Source organism: Amblyomma americanum, chromosome 6 (genome assembly GCF_052857255.1).
Source record: "Amblyomma americanum isolate KBUSLIRL-KWMA chromosome 6, ASM5285725v1, whole genome shotgun sequence".
NCBI lineage: Eukaryota > Metazoa > Arthropoda > Arachnida > Ixodida > Ixodidae > Amblyomma > Amblyomma americanum.
The window spans coordinates 36454808-36473709 of NC_135502.1; the positions used below are offsets into that span (position 1 = coordinate 36454808).

At 50.6% G+C, this 18902-nt stretch overlaps 1 protein-coding gene across 9 annotated transcripts in view; it reads right to left on the minus strand.

The window, feature by feature from the left end:
• Positions 1-18902, minus strand: part of mnb (minibrain) — a 102369-nt gene that overhangs the window by 6155 nt on the left and 77312 nt on the right. For 6 of the 9 annotated variants that reach the window (XM_077669089.1, XM_077669086.1, XM_077669088.1 and 3 more), the window contains 7 exons: positions 7055-7266; positions 5769-5957; positions 5066-5231; positions 3756-4189; positions 2403-2543; positions 1228-1383; positions 260-470 (listed from right to left, as the gene is read on the minus strand). In XM_077669089.1, coding sequence (XP_077525215.1) covers positions 260-470; positions 1228-1383; positions 2403-2543; positions 3756-4189; positions 5066-5231; positions 5769-5957; positions 7055-7162 — 1405 coding nt within the window. In that variant the 5' untranslated portion in view covers positions 7163-7266. Of the gene's footprint in view, positions 1-259; positions 471-1227; positions 1384-2402; positions 2544-3755; positions 4190-5065; positions 5232-5768; positions 5958-7054; positions 7267-10021; positions 10460-18902 lie in introns of those variants that run through there. The other 3 variants (XM_077669083.1, XM_077669084.1, XM_077669085.1) reach the window with 2 other exon arrangements.

The following is an 18902-nucleotide window of genomic DNA, read 5'->3' on the forward strand; positions in this document are numbered from 1 at the left end:
ATACATATGCACAACCCTGATCAAATGAGCCTGTTCTTGTCGAACAGCTCGTTGAGTACATTCTTTTCCGCAGCATGTTCTAATCAAAGCAATTGGCAATACCATGAGCAGGCATAACTTTTTTAAACCTTAAAGTCCTTCAGTGACCTTTCTGTCGGGAGGCTTCATGCCAGCCTGAGCACTGGTGAGTATTACTACAGGAACACCAGTGGGCAAGGACTGCCATGGGAAGAAAGACTCCCCAGAGGGGCCCACTCACAGGAGCTTGCACCTGAAGATGCTGATGAGGAAGAGGCCGAAGAGGTGCCGTTGTTGAGGGCCGCCTGCTGTGGCGCCATCAGCATGAGACAAGATGCGGCCGTTGATGCACTCCCTTCCAATGCAGCCGGTGATGTCGATGTATTGGTGCCTTCATCTGCCGTGCGCCGAAAGAATGAGTGCTGCAGTGCGTGATGTGGTGTGATGCGCCCCTGGAAAATGCAAGCAGGAAGTTGAAGCAAGCTTGAACACAGTTTACAAAGCTAAGATTCTTGAAATGTGCCAATTCTTGTCAGGGTGAAGGTGGCTCCAATCTCATTACACTCTCACAAGGGCACTTTTTTTTCCTTAGACCGCTCGTACATTATTTGTTCACTTCACAAAAACTTTGGTTCCCACAGTCACAGTATTTCAAGTGTAAAAGCATTTGTTTAACCCCTAAAAAAAGTGATTTAAAGAAAGCTGCATATACTCCATGTGTTCATAACACAGCTGTTGACAGATGTTGGGAGGTTGCTGTAAGAAGCCTGATCACCTTGCTCTCGGTGACACTGACAGAAGCTGGCTGTTTGGCTCGACTCAGTCATGCTGGTTAGGTCTAATGGCATCAGGCATGGGCTTATACTTTGTATTGCTTACATTTCCCGCACCTTTTTTCCGATTTCAATGAACTTCACTGGGTTCTTTGCTCTGTGGTTGGACGCTCTTTACTGTTCAGAGCATAATCACTATGCTCTCGTCTTGCAACCAACACGATGACACCTATCACTACAGCAATGATGGTAACCAACCATGCAATTACCAAGACCACTAGCCAATCATGCACCGCTCCAACGCTTGAACTGCTTCCAGTATTTGTGCCCCCCTTGATTTTTTGCTACTGGCTGACTTCTGTTCCAGTGCCAAGAGAATAAGAGACAGGGTGACACAGTGTGTGGAAAGCTCTATGAGGAAGGAAAGGGGCCACACCTTGGGGTCATAGTCAAGCATGCGCAGCACCAGGTCGCGGAACTTTAGGTAGTCTGCGACTGAGTGCCCTGGCTCGGCCAACCTCCGCCCTCCGGGGCCTCCTGTTTCCACGCCGAGCACTTCGTGCAGCCGCCTGGTACCAGGGGCACGGTACTGCTGTAAACAAGGGCCACAACAGAGGAAGCCAAGGATTAGGGCAAGAAACGGCAGCAACCTCCGCACAGCAAGAGAGTGCATGAAGAGCAGTGCTCTCCTTTATGATAAAAGTCTGTCCGTATACTGGCCTTCAGTCTGAATATTAAAGGATGCCTGCTTTGAGAATTACCATTACAACGTCTACACGTGCATCAGAACAGTGCTGTAGAGTAGGTGACAAAAAAAAAAATGGGCAAAACTTTTCAGTACAAGTCACTCAAACAAGAAGGCAGAATGTATTGATAAACAACCCATGAACTTAATAACTATGACCTGCACATCTGTACATATCTTGACAGTATCTAACTTGCACATGATATGCAGTGCACACAAGTGCAGCCGAAATAAAGCGGAGCAAGTGTCGGCATATTTGAACTTTTCTCACGCGTTCCCGCTGAACATGTGTCAAGGTTTCTTGGGTTTATATGCGAGCACTCCAGTGGAACTTCCCAGTGGTCATATAAATTCCCTCCTAATTTTTTTCTAGGAGCTTTGTCGCCGAAGCGTGCTCCATATCATATGGCTGCGACCGTACATTGAGCGAAGAGACTTTATTAGTTCAAAAGAACTGGACGGTGGCCCCACTACTCCTTTTGGAGTTCTGGATGCATCTTTCTTGTACTACATATTTACAACATTACAAGAGACAGAGTAGGCAGCTCTGAAAAAGAATGCCAACAGCTCCTTGACACAAACCTAAATTAAGAAAGTGCCAGTGTAAGAGAACACACTTTTTTTTTCCTGCAAGAAAGCAAGTGGCACAAATTCCAAGGACAAACTTGGAGCACCTTCGTATTATCTCGCACACACCATCTCCTTCCCAAAATCTGCAATACTGCAAATACAAATATCTGAGAGATGAATCCCTTATGCAAGGTAACATATATATAAAAAAATTATATTCTGCAAAACCGAAAAATGAGTGCGTTCATTAAGCAAGTCATAACCAAACAGAAAAGATAATGCCCGTTGCGACACACCTTCTTGCCGTCCTTGGTCTTCTTGAGCACATAGCTGCCGTCTGGAAGCTTCTCGAAGTACTTGCGTGCCTTGTGGGCCTTGTCCAAGAGAGCCTTGGGTGGAAGCCCAAGCACCTCCACTATTTTGTTCATCTGGTCCACCTGCACAACAAAGCGGCATACTCAGCCTGTGGTAAAGAAAGAGGGTCAGAGCCCTCGTCGCACTGCTATTCAGCTACACCAGCAACAAGTGAACCAACTCCAAAGCTAGGAACAGCTCAAGCACACATTCCCGCAGTCGCCATTTCCCCCTCACTCTCAGCAGAAGGCCCGTTTCACCACACCACCTTTCGAGCTGCTCGGCAGCAGACCTGTCTGTATCTCTACTCCAATATAACACCACCCACGTAGCCTAGAGGATAATAAATGGCAGCTATCCCCAGCATAAGCCCCAGTTATCCCCTTCAATATAAATAACGGCATGAAACAAGCTGTGCCCACCCCACAATGGTGGAAAATTTTATAGCGTCCTAAGCAAGGCAGCCAGCCACAACCATAATTTTTTTCATGTTGACTACAAGCAGTATCACGCATAGGTCTAAACAGCAAGCAAATCCTTAAACACAAAAAGAAGCTTATATGCAGGAAGCAGAAAGCACACACTGCAACTTTCATACGGGCACATCCCAACAACAGATAACTGCCAGTCTATGCTGTTTTGAAACTATAGGCCCAACAGCAAATGGCAGTGCACCTGTGTCCATTGCCACATTCTTATTCCACCTCCGGCAGACACCTCCCTCAATGGTTCAACCATGCTGGATGTCAAGGCTCATACATTGCAAAATGCCTTGTTTGAACCCATCAGGGTAACCCTTATTAGTGCAGCTACTGGCTGTGCGACAAGCAGATTACAAGCCTGACTGCAAAGTTTCTCTCAATTCCATTACAATCAGGCCCTGAAACCATGGACACCCGAGTGCTGTAACCATTTTACTGATCAAACCACTGTAGAGTTTCCCTGTAAAGTTAGCTTTTGTTTCAACTATTCTCTCTTCAAAATCTGCACAACATAACCCTTAAGCACTTCGCTAAGGGTTAGCAAAAAAAAAAACCTGACGGATGTTTACACCATGCTGCATATACTGTGAGAACCCAGCAATAGCTGTTATGTTCTGCTACATGAGTGATGACAATGTCTGTAAAAGGAAGCTATATCGCAAACAGGTCACAGCGTAGCAGTAACAATACCCTCTCACATCCCTCCTGCTCCCCTAAACCTCATCGCTGCACAGACGTCTAGGCCAACACCACGGATCTGGGGAGCACTGCCATTAACAGTTATTGCTGCAAAAGAATGAAAGGCACGCTGACCTCATTGGCCCCGCTAAAGAGCGGCTCGCCCGTGTGCATCTCGACCAGGATGCAGCCGAGGCTCCACATGTCAATGGCCATGTCGTAGGGGATGCCCAGGAGGACCTCGGGCGACCGGTAGAACCGGCTCTGAATGTACTGATAGATACGCTGCCCCAGCTGGCACGAGCTGCCAAAGTCCACAATCTTGATGGCACTCCGCTTGGGGTTGCACAACAGGATGTTCTCGGGCTTCAGGTCGCAGTGGATGATGCTCAAGTCCGGGCTGGAGAGGAACACCAATGCAGTGCACATCTGCTGGGCAAACTTGCGTGTCAGGTTCAGCGAGACCCCACTGAAGTTGGTGTTGCGCAGCAGGTCGTACAGGTTGTACGAGAGCAGCTCGAAGACCAGGCAGAGGTGGTTGCGCCACATGAAGTGGCCCTTTAACTTCACTGTGTTCCCCGGCAGCAACAAGGAGGCATACCAAGTTGTCACCGGAAAGCACGGATAAAGGGCAGGGGGAAACGAGCAGAAAGGAAAAAATGCTGAACTTTAGGTTCCATGTGTAAGCCACGTACACAAAGATAAAACTGGACTCAATCACACATAAATGTACAAAGCTTCAGCCTTCTGATGACATTCCTTTATTAATGTCGTCTAATTCTAACCTTTGTTTTCCTCATTCGTGTCTAGGCCTTGCAGGAGCGTATGCCGAACAAATTTCTCTTTTTAATCTTCTACTAGAAGTGAACACAAATTTTGTTCACTGCTTTTACAAGCCTTTCTGGCCAGCGATATCACTACACAAATTGCGCTTTCAGATGGTGTTACTTTATTGCAAAATGATATCATAAGTATCAATTTCTTTGCCTGCCTTCAATGGCTTTGATGACTCACATGAAATAATTTATGAATAGTGAAGTAATTTACAAAGAGATTATGATAAATTACTTCATAAAGTTGCAGTGTTTAAGACGAGCTTGCGATGGAGACATTCTATCACAAAGGAGGCAGCGCAGAAAACGCGGTAGAACACATATGCACGCATAATACGGCGGACGTGGAAAAAAAAAAAGGGTACAAAGAAAATGCTGCGCTGGCATGAACATTGTGAGAGCTTGGTAGCAGGACGTACTTCATAGCTAGAAGCACTGGGTTGCTTTCATCGCATGACAACGCAGCCATGCATTCGAACTTGGCTCAGAAGATATTTAGTGGGGCAAGTGGAACAAGAAATACTGTTCGTACAAAGCGGTTGCAGAGCAACATAATATCATACTGCACTAAGAACGCATAATTCAGCCACATCAAAGGGAAGAGACACCAACCTATTTTGTCCTTGCCCACATGACAGCAGGTGCCATTGCTTTCATGATTGTTCATCATCTCAAGGAGCTTCACCTCTATTTGAGCTTGGTTTAGGAACGGCTTCTTGTTCTTGATGATTTTGATGGCCACGAAACACTGTTCCTCTCGGTCATACGCTTTCACTACCTGTTAAGGAAAGCACAAGGACAGTCTAAGGTGTAGCCCAACAACTCAATACAAATGCACTGCATATCACTTGGTTCATTTCCCAACAGCCCATAGGAAATGATTTTGAAGCATTCCTCTATGAGGTTATACAAGTAACAACAAGAACAAAAGGTTTTCAAATTGTATACATGACACAACAAAAAAGAAATTTGTAGAGACATAACAGTGAATGTAGTAAACAACTTAGCAGCTAAAAGGAATACAAGAACCCTTTCCTGAAGCAGCTAAACGCTATAGGGCATGAGGATCCCATGCAAATTGCCAATACAGGTTGCCATTAAAGCCCACTGCACTTCATTCAGACAAACCTCGTGATTCCTGTTCACAGGGGGAGCAGGAATCACAGAAAGCTTGCTGCAAGGCAAAGTCTTGTCCACTTCCATGCAACAGGGCTCTGTGAAATGAAGCCTTTCTGATATCTTCTCTTGCTTAATGCCTAAGCTGCCACAAATGCAACACACCTATACTAAGCTGCAGAACCAAGTGGCCACTCACCTGACCAAAGGAACCCTTGCCAATAAGGGAGTCAATCTCGTAGCGGTCCAAGAATCGCTCCCCGTTGCGAATGATGTAATCGTGGTTGTCATCATCGAAGCCCTCGTTGTACAGCTTGCGCTCTTTCTTGTGGCTCTGGTCATCTCCTTGGGGCTGCTGCGCACGCCGCTTCTTTTTTGCATAGTAGACCTGTTTCACACAAGGAACGACATGCAAGAGCTTATCCCCATACATTATGCACCTTGACAAGCAGGAAAAAAATTGCCAAATTTGTGTTATGAGACAAAAATAAGTCATTAGTGAAATCCTGGAGATGAAAAACCTGTTTAAACATTTCCAATGGCACTAAATTAGAGTGTAGCTCTTTTGGCAACGCATCCAAGAGCAGTTCACTGAATTACAAAGATAAAATTTCTCAGCCATTCTGAAAAGGCAAATTGTACCCAACTGAAGCCCGTACACCTTTTCATCATAAGGAAATGGATGTGGGGCGGAGGAAAAAGACAGCTGAGATTGTTCCTTTAGTGTTTCACAATTTCAAATCGCATGAAGGGAGCAGGCATGTTTAACAGGCTGACCTCAACTGCAGACCATCGTAACAGCGCTTTAAAAATGCAGTCTCCTTTGAAGTGCAGAGGCAGGTTTGTCTGGTTACTGATAACACCTCATGAGATAGTCCTGCCCCATCGCAAACATACCTAAGTTTTTTAGGCACAAAAAATTCTTCTGCATCTCTAATAACTAGTAAGTGACTTTTCGACAACCAATGGGCCACCAAGAACTTTTACAGAGAGATGTGCTTCTTCGTTGTGTCAAACTTCACCTCCACTGCCACCAAAACCTCGTGGCTCCCATGGAATGACGCATTAGGCTACGCATTGCACCACTTGTGCTCATAGATGATTGCTATGAAAAGCTAAAATGGTGATGTAGGTCCAAAGGCTAAATGTGTGGCAGACATGACAAAGGTACAAGTGCAAAGCATTGCAAAATTGTGCTGCTGTGTAGCTGCAAAGACCAATCAAATGCACGGAATATTGTGTTACAATATGCCGAGACTGGCTTTTCCACCCCGTCACTCTCGTTTCAGCCACTCTCGAATCCAGCTAACTTATCAAGTCACTCTTTTTTTCCCACTTCAAACTAGCCACCAGGTGATACACTTGACAAAGAGGGCAGGTCAGTCCACGCAAGTCAAAAGCCAGAGCTCCGTGCTGCAGCAGCGTGCTAGCTCACGGAAGCAGGAGAGACAGTGCAAATGAGAGGAAGATGGGGAGGAAGCCCACCTCGTTGATGTGTTTGTAGGTCTTGATGAGGTCCACGCTGAGCTTCCGCAGGGGCGCCTGGCTGGGGTCCCTGAACTTGAAGGGCAAGTGTTGGGGATCCGTGGCCATTGCTGCCAGCAGGTCCTGGGTCACGAGGCGGCCGTACGTGGCATTGCCCCCTTTGGCCCCAGCGCCCGTCACCACGCCCCCTTGCTGCTGCTGCTGCTGTTCACCTGCACGGGATCATCGGTACGACAATACTGGTGAGTTTCAACAGCTTACGGGGTAAATGCAGCACCATGCCACCAATTGGGACAATTTGCTAATGCCGATTAGACGTCAATTGTGAGAATTTTTGGCAACTTTGTTAATTGAGATAGTCCAACTCAAGCATTTTCTTTCCCGATGCTGTTCTATTAATTGTTTAAATATTATTGTTGCAATAGCGGCAGGTCCTTTATTACCATGCACTGCCAATGGCTGCTGTTTATGTATTATACTTACGCTTATAGTTGGATACAACCTAAGTCTGCAGTGAAGCTTCACCCACATTCAGGTCTGGCACACAGAATTCCTCCACAACAAAAAGCAGTCCATTGTTAAAACTTCTCTTGTCACCTAAACAAGAAGCTAATCACAAGAAAAAAGTTATAAGGTCTAGAATTTTGATACTGGGCTTCATTAATATAATAAACATTAAAAAGCTGATTTCATTTACTTTTGTGACTGGCTAGCGAAGTAACACAGTACGCAGCGGACCGTGGCCCCGTGTTAACAACTGCTGTCTTTTTAAAAAACCTGTGTCCTACTATAGATCGGGCAAAGCTAATGATGGTTACTATGGGACACCATGTGTACAGCTCATCTTGAACTTGTTTGTAATGGCTGCCAATACTGAGTGACATTCAAATTTAACTTACAGACCTCTTTCATGTCTGTAAAAAGAGCATGTGACATGACAGTAGGCGTAAACCGGCCACCCCTGTTTTGCTGTTGTGCATGCTCACTCATCTGTTCTGCATCTGCTATTGCAGGAGGCTGCATGTCAGCAGGCGCTGGTAGGCATGCCTCCAGCATTACCGCTGCTGCATCGCTGTGCCGTTCGGACATCAAGGAGGTCTCTTTCTTTCTCCCAAACTCACAAGGGTCCCGAGAAGCCAAAGAAGTACTAAGTACTGCTGCATCCTGTCAAATGCGATTTAAACCCAATAGATAATTTTCTCACAACTTCACGAATTGCTGCTGCTGGGCACTAGGATCAAACAGGATTGGAAAACAATCCTTTGACCACCTGCCAAACTTCTGGCACTACTCCATTGGTAGCTGGAACATACACAAATGCAAATGCCGAACACACTGTTTTGTTCACACAGATTTCTGGAAAATGTCTAAATGAGACTCCTTGCACATCTTTTCTTTGCTAAACGGTTGCCATGCTCCATATTAGTCGAGGCTACGTGCTATTTATAGTAACACAACTTAAAAAGCACACACAGGGGGCAGTCACACTTGCTATCTACGTTGCATTTTTCACACTCATGTCCAATAACCCTTAACCAAAGAGCCATGCAGCTATTTATCACAGACCATGACCGACCCATAAATACACCGTTCTTAGATAATAAAAAACAAGCTTTGCATTGCAGCAGCAATCTGCATCACGAAGATTCAATGTGCTTGTGAAAGCTTTAATTACAATAGGGAAGAATGGAGGCATTCACAGTGATGATAATGTCCTTCACAAAACACGCCCACATGGTGAGCTGTCTGTTATTGCACACACATGCGCTGTTATACTGAAACGGAATCCTATAAGCGCTACTGCCTCGTCACACTTTGCAGGTGAGACACACCAAAGACCTAGCAACCTTTCTTCTCTGTGCCTCTACCTCCTCCTGGTAATTCCAATACCTCTCGCGCTGTGGGCCACTCCTCAGCTAGAGTCGTGACTCTACCCTCAGCGACAGCGCGGCGACAACTGGCGGAAAGCGAGAAACAAGCAAAAGCAAGCGAACAGCGCCCAATTTTAAAGCGCGCCAGCCAGTCGGCGGCCCCTCCCCGGTCGGGGAAAGCGAAAGCGTGGAGAGGAAACTGGGGGAGGGGGGCAGGGGACAGAAGGGCAAACAACAGAAGGTGCCGCCGGCGATGCCAGCGCTCACTGCCGGCCCATGAAAGTTCACCGCTCGCCAGCTGGCACCGCGTGACTGTAGCCGGCCCGAGGAGGGATCGAGAGCTTCCGCGTAGCGCACCACACTTTCCTCTTCAGCCGACCGCCGGGCACACGCCCACCTTCGCCATGCGACGGGCACGCGCGCGCGCGCGCGGGAAGCACTTGTTTTTGCGCAACCATAACGCCAGAGACATGGGTTCTAGTTCTGACTTCATACCGAGGGGGTCAAGAGCTGACTCCAGCCAGCACAAGCGGAGTCAGGGTAAGGACGTTCAACTCCAGTCGCCGAGTGGTTTCGAAATCGACCCTGCAATGAACAGGGAAGGGCAGCAGCGTAGGCAAGGTTTTCTTTCCGATGTCTTGCACCGTGGCTCTGAGCAAAGCGGCATGATGAGAGGCTCCCTCACTCTGCCTCTTTAGCTTTTCACTTGAGCACTATTCACGGCCTGGCACGTGATTAACGTATGGCAAGGCTCCGCTGGAGTTGCCAGCACGGGCGGGGGTGCGACTAGGATTGCGATTACAAAAACCGCGACGCCGTGGAATACGCCCAGCTGAGACGCATCACGGAGGAAAGCGCCTGGTCGGGCAACAGAGCCTCCTCTGCAACTTTTGTTGGCGCAGCGGTCGTCTTGCGAAATTTCAAGTGTGTGTCAGGCCCCCAGTCGCTTCTTTCCTTTTTTTTTCCCCCGGGCCACCGAGGACAAAGGACACGCCGTCGCCCCGCTGATTGAGCGATCCGGATGCACTGCCTCGGGCAATCCGTCAGTCCTTTAGAAGGGCAGCAGGGAAGACAACAACGCGGGGTGGGCGCGCACCTGAGGACAGGCTGCCGACGGACGCGACGACGTCTCCGGTGCCTTCGTCGGCCCCATCGGCCGGGGGGCCACACGGGGCCGACACGGCGGGCGGCCCGCTGTCCATGGCCCCGTCGCCGGCCGCGGAGGACGGGTCGGACACGGGCGCCGTCCGGCAGCGTCCGTGGACCACGTGCCGCCGGTGCTGATGGCGCTGACAACAGCGGCCGCCTCTAGCGAAGACGCCATCGGGGCTGCTGGCTCGCTTCTCTTCCGAGCCCTCCACCCGCGCTATACCGCCGCGACCCGAGTTCGGGAGTCGCGACGCTGCCGGGGCGGCGGCGGCGTCCGGCAGGGACGACGCCAAAGGAGCAAAGATCGCGAGATGAGCAAAGCGACCGCAGCGCCGCCAGCGGAGGCGAGTGGCGCGCAGCAGCACGATGGACTTGCAGAGCAATATGGCCCATATGGGCGGCCACTGACGTCAGTCTTGTCTCAGCGTGTTAATGACACGTACACACCCAAAAGGGGGGCAGGCAACCTGAAACAGCCGTCGCCGTAGCTCAAGTGGTAGGCCACCAGACGCGAAATTCGGAGGTCGTGGGTTCGGATCCCACCGGCGGCATGTGTTTTCTTTTTCTTCCGCTTTAAGCATTAAAATAATAACACTTAATTTCCAAGTAATCAGCACCACAAATCAAAATAAACGTCCCCTATGCTCTTTGGTTTCGTTGACTGTTGGCAATTCAGTCATGTTTTATGCCCCAAACGAAAAAGGCCGGCACTTCTTCCTTCTTTACTGCGCGCTCCGAAATCCAAGCGCCATGGCTTCGCGGGAATTTGTACCCCCCCCCCCCTCACGTGATGCGCACCTCGAGGCGGAAGAGATCGAACCTGCGGTCTCCAGGATTACGAACTGCACACATCAACGGGGAGTCGTCAGGCCGACGACGAGCGACCGGAGGTCTCTCTACACAGACAGACTTGACCGCGCAACCCCTCCCCCGGTCGACGTGGTGGTGCGTGACCTCCGGCCGACGCCTCGACCTTGCGTGAACCCTACCGACCGAGCCCGGTTTTTTTTTTTTTTTGCTTGCAGCGACGAAGCCCGTGGATAAACGTGAATGTGGAAGCATCGCGTCCGCGCCAGTTGGTGTCTCCCCACCACCGCCCAGCGGAGAGGAGCCACCGCAGTGCGCCACGCGGCTGCAGCAGCAGACAGCGGCGGAAGCGGCGCCCCGACAAGCGGAGGGGGGCGGCGGACATCGATCGCGAAGCCGTCTGGGACGCGCGCGCGCGCCAGCGGCCTGGCTGCTCTGCCCCCACCTTCGCTCCTCCGGCAAGAAGCTCTTCGACTCCCGCGTCGTCGACGTGCAGGTTCGATCTGCTGCGCGCAGTTGCTGAAAGTACTGCGATGAGAACGGATAGACAGAAAAACGAAGTTCGTCGCTGCGTGAACACGTTTCGTTTTCTCGGTTCTACCACTCGAGCCGTCGCGGCCGAGCCAGCGGCGCCTAGCAGTATCCATCCAAGTCCGAGAGGCTACTGCAGACCACAATGCACGAACCCCCCCCCCCCCCCCCCCCCCTCCTGCCTGTTTTCCTCTAGCGCGGCGTGCAGCGGTTTACAGTAGCGACGGAAACACACCAACCAGCCACTGCTTGCGACGGACACTTTTGTGAACGAACTGGAGCATTTCAAACTGCGCCCCTCCCTCTCCACTTCATCCCACCCTGGTTCGCATTTGCTCCAGAAAGCGATAAACTTCAGTTCAGAAAACAAGCGAAGTTGAGTCAGCGAACGAACGCCTCGAGTTGCACCGCGCTCTAACGCCATGCGCCGCATTTTTGCGCACCGGGCCCGACGGGCAGTGCTAACAAGGTGTATATATCGCGCGGTTATGCCACCCGAGCGTCGTGACACCCGCACAGCGAAGTTCCCGCACTGTCTCCACGTTGAGGGGGGGTGGGAACAACGAAAATCAAAGGACCAAATGGCACTGAGAGTCGGCGCGCCAGAATCCCCAAGAGTTTTTAAAGCCGCGGCTTGCTCCGCGCTCAGTTTCGCAACGGTCACCGTTACGAGGGCTTCTTCTCTATTTTCTGGTGGTGCGCAACTTGGGCGTTTCAAATTTCGCTGCCCTTGCGATCGAGTGCTTCCAGTTGGCTGCAGGCTCTTGCAAGACAAGGTTACAAGACAAGGGGGCGCGTGGGAGGCCAGAGAAACGCGGGCGGAGCCGGCTGTAGGTCTCCCGCGAAAAGCACGCGTTTCACAAGCCCACGTCCCCCCAACGTGACCCGTTACGTGTCCGCAGAACAAGCGCAGTCTCCACTTCGGTGGCACGCGGCCAACGAGATCAACAGCGCGCCGGCGGAAAGCGCTGCGGTGCAGGCACGGGCGCCACATAATAACCAGGAAACACGAGAGACACAGGCCGAAGCGAGGCGCGCTTTAAAACACTGCATTCCGCCAATAAGGAGAGAGCCTTTTAAGCGCGCACTGAGGTCACGGATGAAATGGCTACACCAAGGAAACAATGTCGCTCCATTGCCTCGGCCACGATACCAACCGGCTATGGAAAAATACATCCCTTTTTTTTTTTTTCGGTTAATGCTGCGGAGCAAGGCTGAGCCAGTTGGTAACACGTGTCGAAGAATAATTTTTACCAGCCGAAAAAATACGAGGGACAAGAGGAGAACCGGTACGCAGGACAAGGCTTGTCCTGTGTATAGGTTCTCCTCTCGTCCTTCGTCTTTTTTCGGCTGGTAAAAATTATTCCACGAAATGCCGTGGAAGGGACCACTCATGCGTTCATGACTTTTTGTGAGGCTGCACACAGATCCCAGAAAACTGACCCGCGCCGACCGACCCGCCCTCAGATACACGGATGAACGCAATGGGCCCGTAAATACCGGAGTGCCACACATCAGCAGCCCGCTAACCAGGCAGCACAGGTAATCATTGAAATATGGACGGTTGTAGGACGGTCCTTTGCCGCACTTGTGCCAATTAGCTGTGCTGCTGGGGTAGTTTTCGTTCTCGTACCCAGTCGGGGATCATGCGTCTCGGCTGATCGCACGATTATGACGTGGTCGTAAAAATGGTGAGTATATATGGCTACTCTATTCTGTAAAGAAAAAAAGCGCGGGCCTCTGAGAGTCAAGTGGCAACGATGATTAATTTAAGGTGCGAGTCTGGGCTAGTTGGCAAACCATGCTTGACACGAGCGCGCAGAAAACGCACGGATGAGTGAAGACGACAGGCAAGCGCTCCTTCAAACGAAATTTTATTCGAAAGATCGGACGAAGTATCTGTAGGAACGTGCAAGAAGAAAAGAAAACCATAGACGGCTTACAAGACCTCAGAGCAACAAAACCAGTCATGATGTCATGCGGTTCCTTAACAGATACCAAATCTTTTTTTGCGAAGAACCAACATAGGGTGGCTGTCAATAACTACAGATCTCTCGAAATCACAAACACAGTGGCCGCCACCCTCGGAGTCACAGTCAGGACTGTGAATTGCGTCTCACGCATTTCACGTACATTCTTGGCATGCCATCGCAGTCGTTCATTTAAACATCATCCACGCTGGCCAACGTAGAAGCGACCGCATGACGAAGGCATTTTACAAACAATACCCTCCGCGCAATCCACATACCTGTTGTCATGCCGTGTCTGACAACCTACACTCCGATTTTTTCAATGGATTCACGTGAAAAGCAATTCCAGAGAGACGCTTACGCTCACACCAGCTGAGTTCTGAAACTGGACAGCGCTGAGCGACAAGATGCACTCCTCGACATATAGCGGGATACCTTTGTGCGGCAGCGAATAAAAAAAAAAGATTTTTTTAAGTCAATAGGAAAAAAAAAGCTTTGAATCTCATATTAGCACGGTTATTGAGAAACTCAATGACATTTTCCGAATTCCTCATCAAAAATGGGTCGTCCATTTCAAGGAGGTTTAAACTCAGGTTCGAAGAAGAGGCCACCGCCTTTTGCCACGTTCCCCGCTCTGGGCGTGAAATGGGCGAAAATCTTGCGATTCAATGTTCGCGACTGCGACTTCGGGGGCGGCGTCCACTGTGCTCCTGAATTCGAGACCTCAAGTATAACTACACAGATCGCACGAGAGGTACTGGAGTCGTTGGAGATACATAGGCCAAAGTGCGCCATCAGTTGCTCTTTCGCAAAAAGATATTCCGTATCCGAGCCATGACCGCGTGATAACATGACCCTGGTTTTGCGGTTTCTGTCTTGTAAGCCTTTTTGGTTTCCTTTCCCCTTGCATGTTCTTATATATTTCGACCGATCTTTTGAACAAAATTAAGCAGGAAGTAGCGCTTGTATGCCGCCTTCACGCACCCGTGTGTTTTCTCCGCGCTGGTGTCAAACAAGGTGACGACGCGACCGGAATGTGTACAGGAGCAACGAGGAAGGATGGGCGCTACATTAAAGCTTACGGCTGCACAATTTGTCCCAAACAGCACAGCAAAGTGCGCCCTGCAAGCAACGCATCCCTTCCACACGGTGCATGTGTGGAACGCCGGAAGGGACGGCTTCAGCGCGATTAGTCCGCGTCGAAAGTACCGAGTGACGAAAACCGCGCTGGTCCATTAACATCGCTAGCTGCGCATCAAAGGATTATATGTAGGAAAATTCTCACTTTATAATATAAACTCCCAGTTCATTACGTTCGCCTGGTTTCGACCACTGCCCCACTGCGCGTACGGCACAGGCGCAGCACCAAAGCGGGGGGTGGGGGTCTCGACCCATCACAACGTCTCAGCGGGCGCGCTCGAGTCGATGCTATCGACCGGTGCGGTGCCATTTATACGCGAGGAGCCGCGACGAAACATCCGCCGCCTCCTTTTCTGTGCTGCTTCTTTTTCCTCCACGGCGGGCTTTGCGGAAAAGCCGCCGGCCAGAAGCAGCGTGACGGGCTGCGGACGAACGCTTGCTTCCCGCAACAAAGATTCATCGCGGAGGCCCTACGCGTTCGGCCGCCAAGCACGCGGTCGAATAGAATCCCGACCGGGGCACCCGGCATTTCGGTCGAGACAAAACGCGAAAAAAAAAATTCCCTAGACGGCTATCGAAGATGCTGCATGTTTCGGCTAGGGCTGCTGCTGTAACTTGCTTCCTGCGGGCACAACTCGCCTCCTCTGCGAGCAGAGAAACGAGCGACTGCGAGACGGCAAGCCCCCGACCAGAGGGCGATCGACTGGCGGGCCACTTCAGAACTGGGGCTGCTGTCGGCGCTAAATCAAGGAATCGCGTGAGCTGTAGGGCAGGCAGGCTGAAAGGACTATCTGCCCCTACTCTGCACATGTCCATATCATCAGGTCGCGTGACCCTGTAACTCACTGTAAATCGGGCATTGAATGCCGTGAAATCTGCCCACGGCCCACGTACAGTAAGCGCTGTGAAGCGCCCGTGTGCTGTGCGGCATCAGGTGCACGTTGTAAGGATGACCACAGAGTCGAAAATAGTGCTGACCCATGCAACTATGGCGACTCTTTTTAAACCCTCACATCACTTCCTTCTTTCATACACTCAGGGCGCGGTTCGGCTGTCCAGCATGAGTAAGACAGACGGCTAGCGCGTCTTTCCTCGCAGCCACGAACTTGCGATAAAAGAGGTACAGGCGGGCCTTACAAGTCCTTCCGAGTCGACATGCAGGTTCCGCCTATTGTGCGGAAAGATTCGGAACTGAGGCAACGTCGGCTATGAATAATCAACTAAATAAACGTCGGCCAAGCTTGGTAAGGTCGAAAAGAGGTGACGGGAACATTGCCGAGACGCGGCCACAGAAAGAGACCACCGTGAAGCAATCCAACACCGAGCAAACATCGAGCGACGGCGCGCTGTGGGCGCATATGCCTTGCCACGGCTAAAGGGGGGAATAGAATAATATCAAGACCGCCGTTACAGCACGCGTCGCTAGAGCCCTTAGGTGGTTGGTGTCAGTGATCAGGCTATCGTCACCGCGAAGAGAGAGAGAGAGAGAGTGTGTGTGTGTGTGTGTGTGTGTGTGTGTGTGTGTGTGTGTGTGTGTGTGTGTGTGTGTGTGTGTGTGTGTGTGTGTGTGTGTGTGTGTGTGTGTGTGTGTGTGTGTGTGTGTGTGTGTGTGTGTGTGTGTGTGTGTGTGTGTGCACGCGTGTGGGTGCCATTAACGGGATAACAAAGTAATTCCGTTTTAATTCCCTTTCTTTTCATTTTTGTTCTGTTCGCTTACGATCGTTGGTTTAAGCGACGCCGCACTGCGCGTCGGTCAATGAGAACGGAACAGAACCAAGGCACCAAGCGTCCTCACATTATATCGGCTATTGTGTGACGGATAATGTGTGAGGAGAGCTGCCCGATTCTACCAGTAAGTAGGAGTGATAGGGCAGCGGATGCGCGGATTGGGTCATGGAGGGACGGAAAGGACAGCTCCAAAATCGGAGGCACCCGGGAAGAGCCGGAAGAGCACGACAGCACAGGAAGACGAGGGTGGAAGGAGGAGAAAGAGAGAGGAGATCCTCGGAAAGGACTGGGAAGGGGCGGGGGGCACGCACAACCGGCGGGCGGTCTATAATTAAGCCGGCCCAGACATTGTCGTCTGCGCCACGGCGGATCGAGGCGCAGCGAACAATCGCCGGCGCGAGAGCCAGCCTGCGTTTTTTCTTTATTTCCAAGAGACGAATGAACAAATCAAGATAGCGCGAGACACGAGAGGTCGGCGCGTGACGCTGCGCTGGCCAGGTCTGCGTGTTTTGAAATGCGCGCGCGGTCATTTCTTATTTTAACGTCGCCCGGTTAAAAAGAGAAGAAAAGAAGGAGCCCCGACCACAGTTTGCGGCAGCGGAGGCGCGCAGAAATCTCGGCAAACAAATCAACTTCGCGTCAAGCGAGGGGCGTGCGTATGCGCGGGGAGGGGCCTAATTTTAACCGCGCTAACCGGCTGGCCGGCGGAAACTAACGCAGCGCCAGCGGCCGATTTTCGACAGGTGTAATACACACGGGCACGCGAAGCTGGCGCGCTCGCGACGCCGCTGCGCCAGCAACGCTCCTGGAGAATCGAAAGGAAAAACAGAACTGGCCATCTTCCACAGCTTCAGGCGTCATAAGGGGGGAAGGGGGGTGCTCGCTCCATGAGAACACCCGAACCGCTCCGAAAGGAATCGGATGAAGGGAGAGAACAGAGAAAATAGGGGAGGGGAAATAAGCCAAATGAAAGAAGCTGGTTCCCATGGCACTAATGCCACCCTCCGACAAACAGTTGATTTAAAATCATCAGCCGTGTTCCTGTCCAGAGCTCAACACCTGTCACTTGCGGGTCGCTATTTAAGACCCGTCCTTCAATCCTGCCAGTTACGAAACTCAAAATTCAACACCCGGGCACGACATGGTTCCAGGACGTAATTAATGCGAGAGAAGCGCCTCTCGATGGACGTAATTAATGCGAGAGAAAATGCCGCATCTCGGTGGACACCTGAACCGCGCCGCTAAGGAGAGGATTTTCCTTCCCTTACGGCGCGGTACGGGTGTCCAGCTAGAATTGACACAGGCGTCATTTCCTTTCCTTAAAACCAGCTTTCATTTCATTTTCCGTCCCTTATACGGCCCGGTTCGGGTGTCCACCGAGATATAAGACAGGCGTCCTTTCCTTAAATTGTCCAACGGGCCACGCGTCGCGCCGAAAGGGCGATGGCGTTCCGTGCACCCCTTGGCAACGCTGCAACACGCTGTCGCGTCTCACTCTTTTAAGCGCCCTCCATTTTTTTCTTTTTTTACAGCGAACGCTGTGAAATGAGCCTTTCCCGGCGGATGTTGACGACCTATGCGGTATTCTGAAACGCGGGCCCTACGGAGAGTGCCGAAAATTGTTCGATAAAACAGCTCGGGGTTCTAGTCTTATACCCCTGTCACACGAGAATTTCGAATGCCCTCGAACCGATAGTCTAATGATGATTATGGAGTTTTATGCCGCAAAGGCATCTGTGGCTAAAGAGCGCCTTGGCACAAGGTTTTTTCTTCTACTCAAGATGGGGTCTAAGACCCATTTCCCAAGCATTTCACCCTAGAGAAACCGAGCACCAGGCAGAAGAATGCTTGTACCTATTGTATCATCGGTGGATGCCCGGTGGCACTGGGGATCGAACACCGCACTTCCCGCATGCGAGGCGGATATGCTCAACCACTATAGGCCACCGCTGCGGTCATGAACCGATAGGCTATCGCGTCAAAGGCCATTGAGCGCTGCTACATGGGCAGTTTCCCATCGAATGAATAGTATCAATAGCGTATCGAGTCAACGGAGGAGTGCGGAACTCTGCCGAGATTTCGAGGGCCTTCGAGCGTTGCCCAACGCTAACGCGCACTTTCGTGCACGATACGTTCAGAATATAAAAACCATGAACAAACATTATTCCCCTAAATTTTAATGCAAACAGTAAAATATTACTCATTAGAATAATTTAAAAATTTTACCGGTCTAGTTTAATTTAAAGGGCATTAATTTTATGCTCTCCATCGCAGAAGACGGAAATGCAAGGGTATCAGTGTAGCCAGGACGCTACAAAACTGCGACAGCAAATCGCACAAAAGGCACTGCCTTTCAAGACAACCCAACTGGCCGTTAATAGTATCTAAAAAAAAAAAACTCCTATGAGTCCAAAAAGACTGTATTGCAACATTTCGTTAGATTTTAAAAATATTTTTGTTACTTGCGCAGAATCGAAAATAGCGATCGCGGCGCCACCCAAGCTTGGCGTAAGACACGAGAACTACTTCAATGGCCATTGAGATTTCTCGTGTAGCAGGGACACAACTCCTTCGAGTTCGATAGCCATTGAGAATCTCGATGGCTCTTGACTCGACGGCCACTGAAACTGGCCGTGTGACAGCGGTATTAAA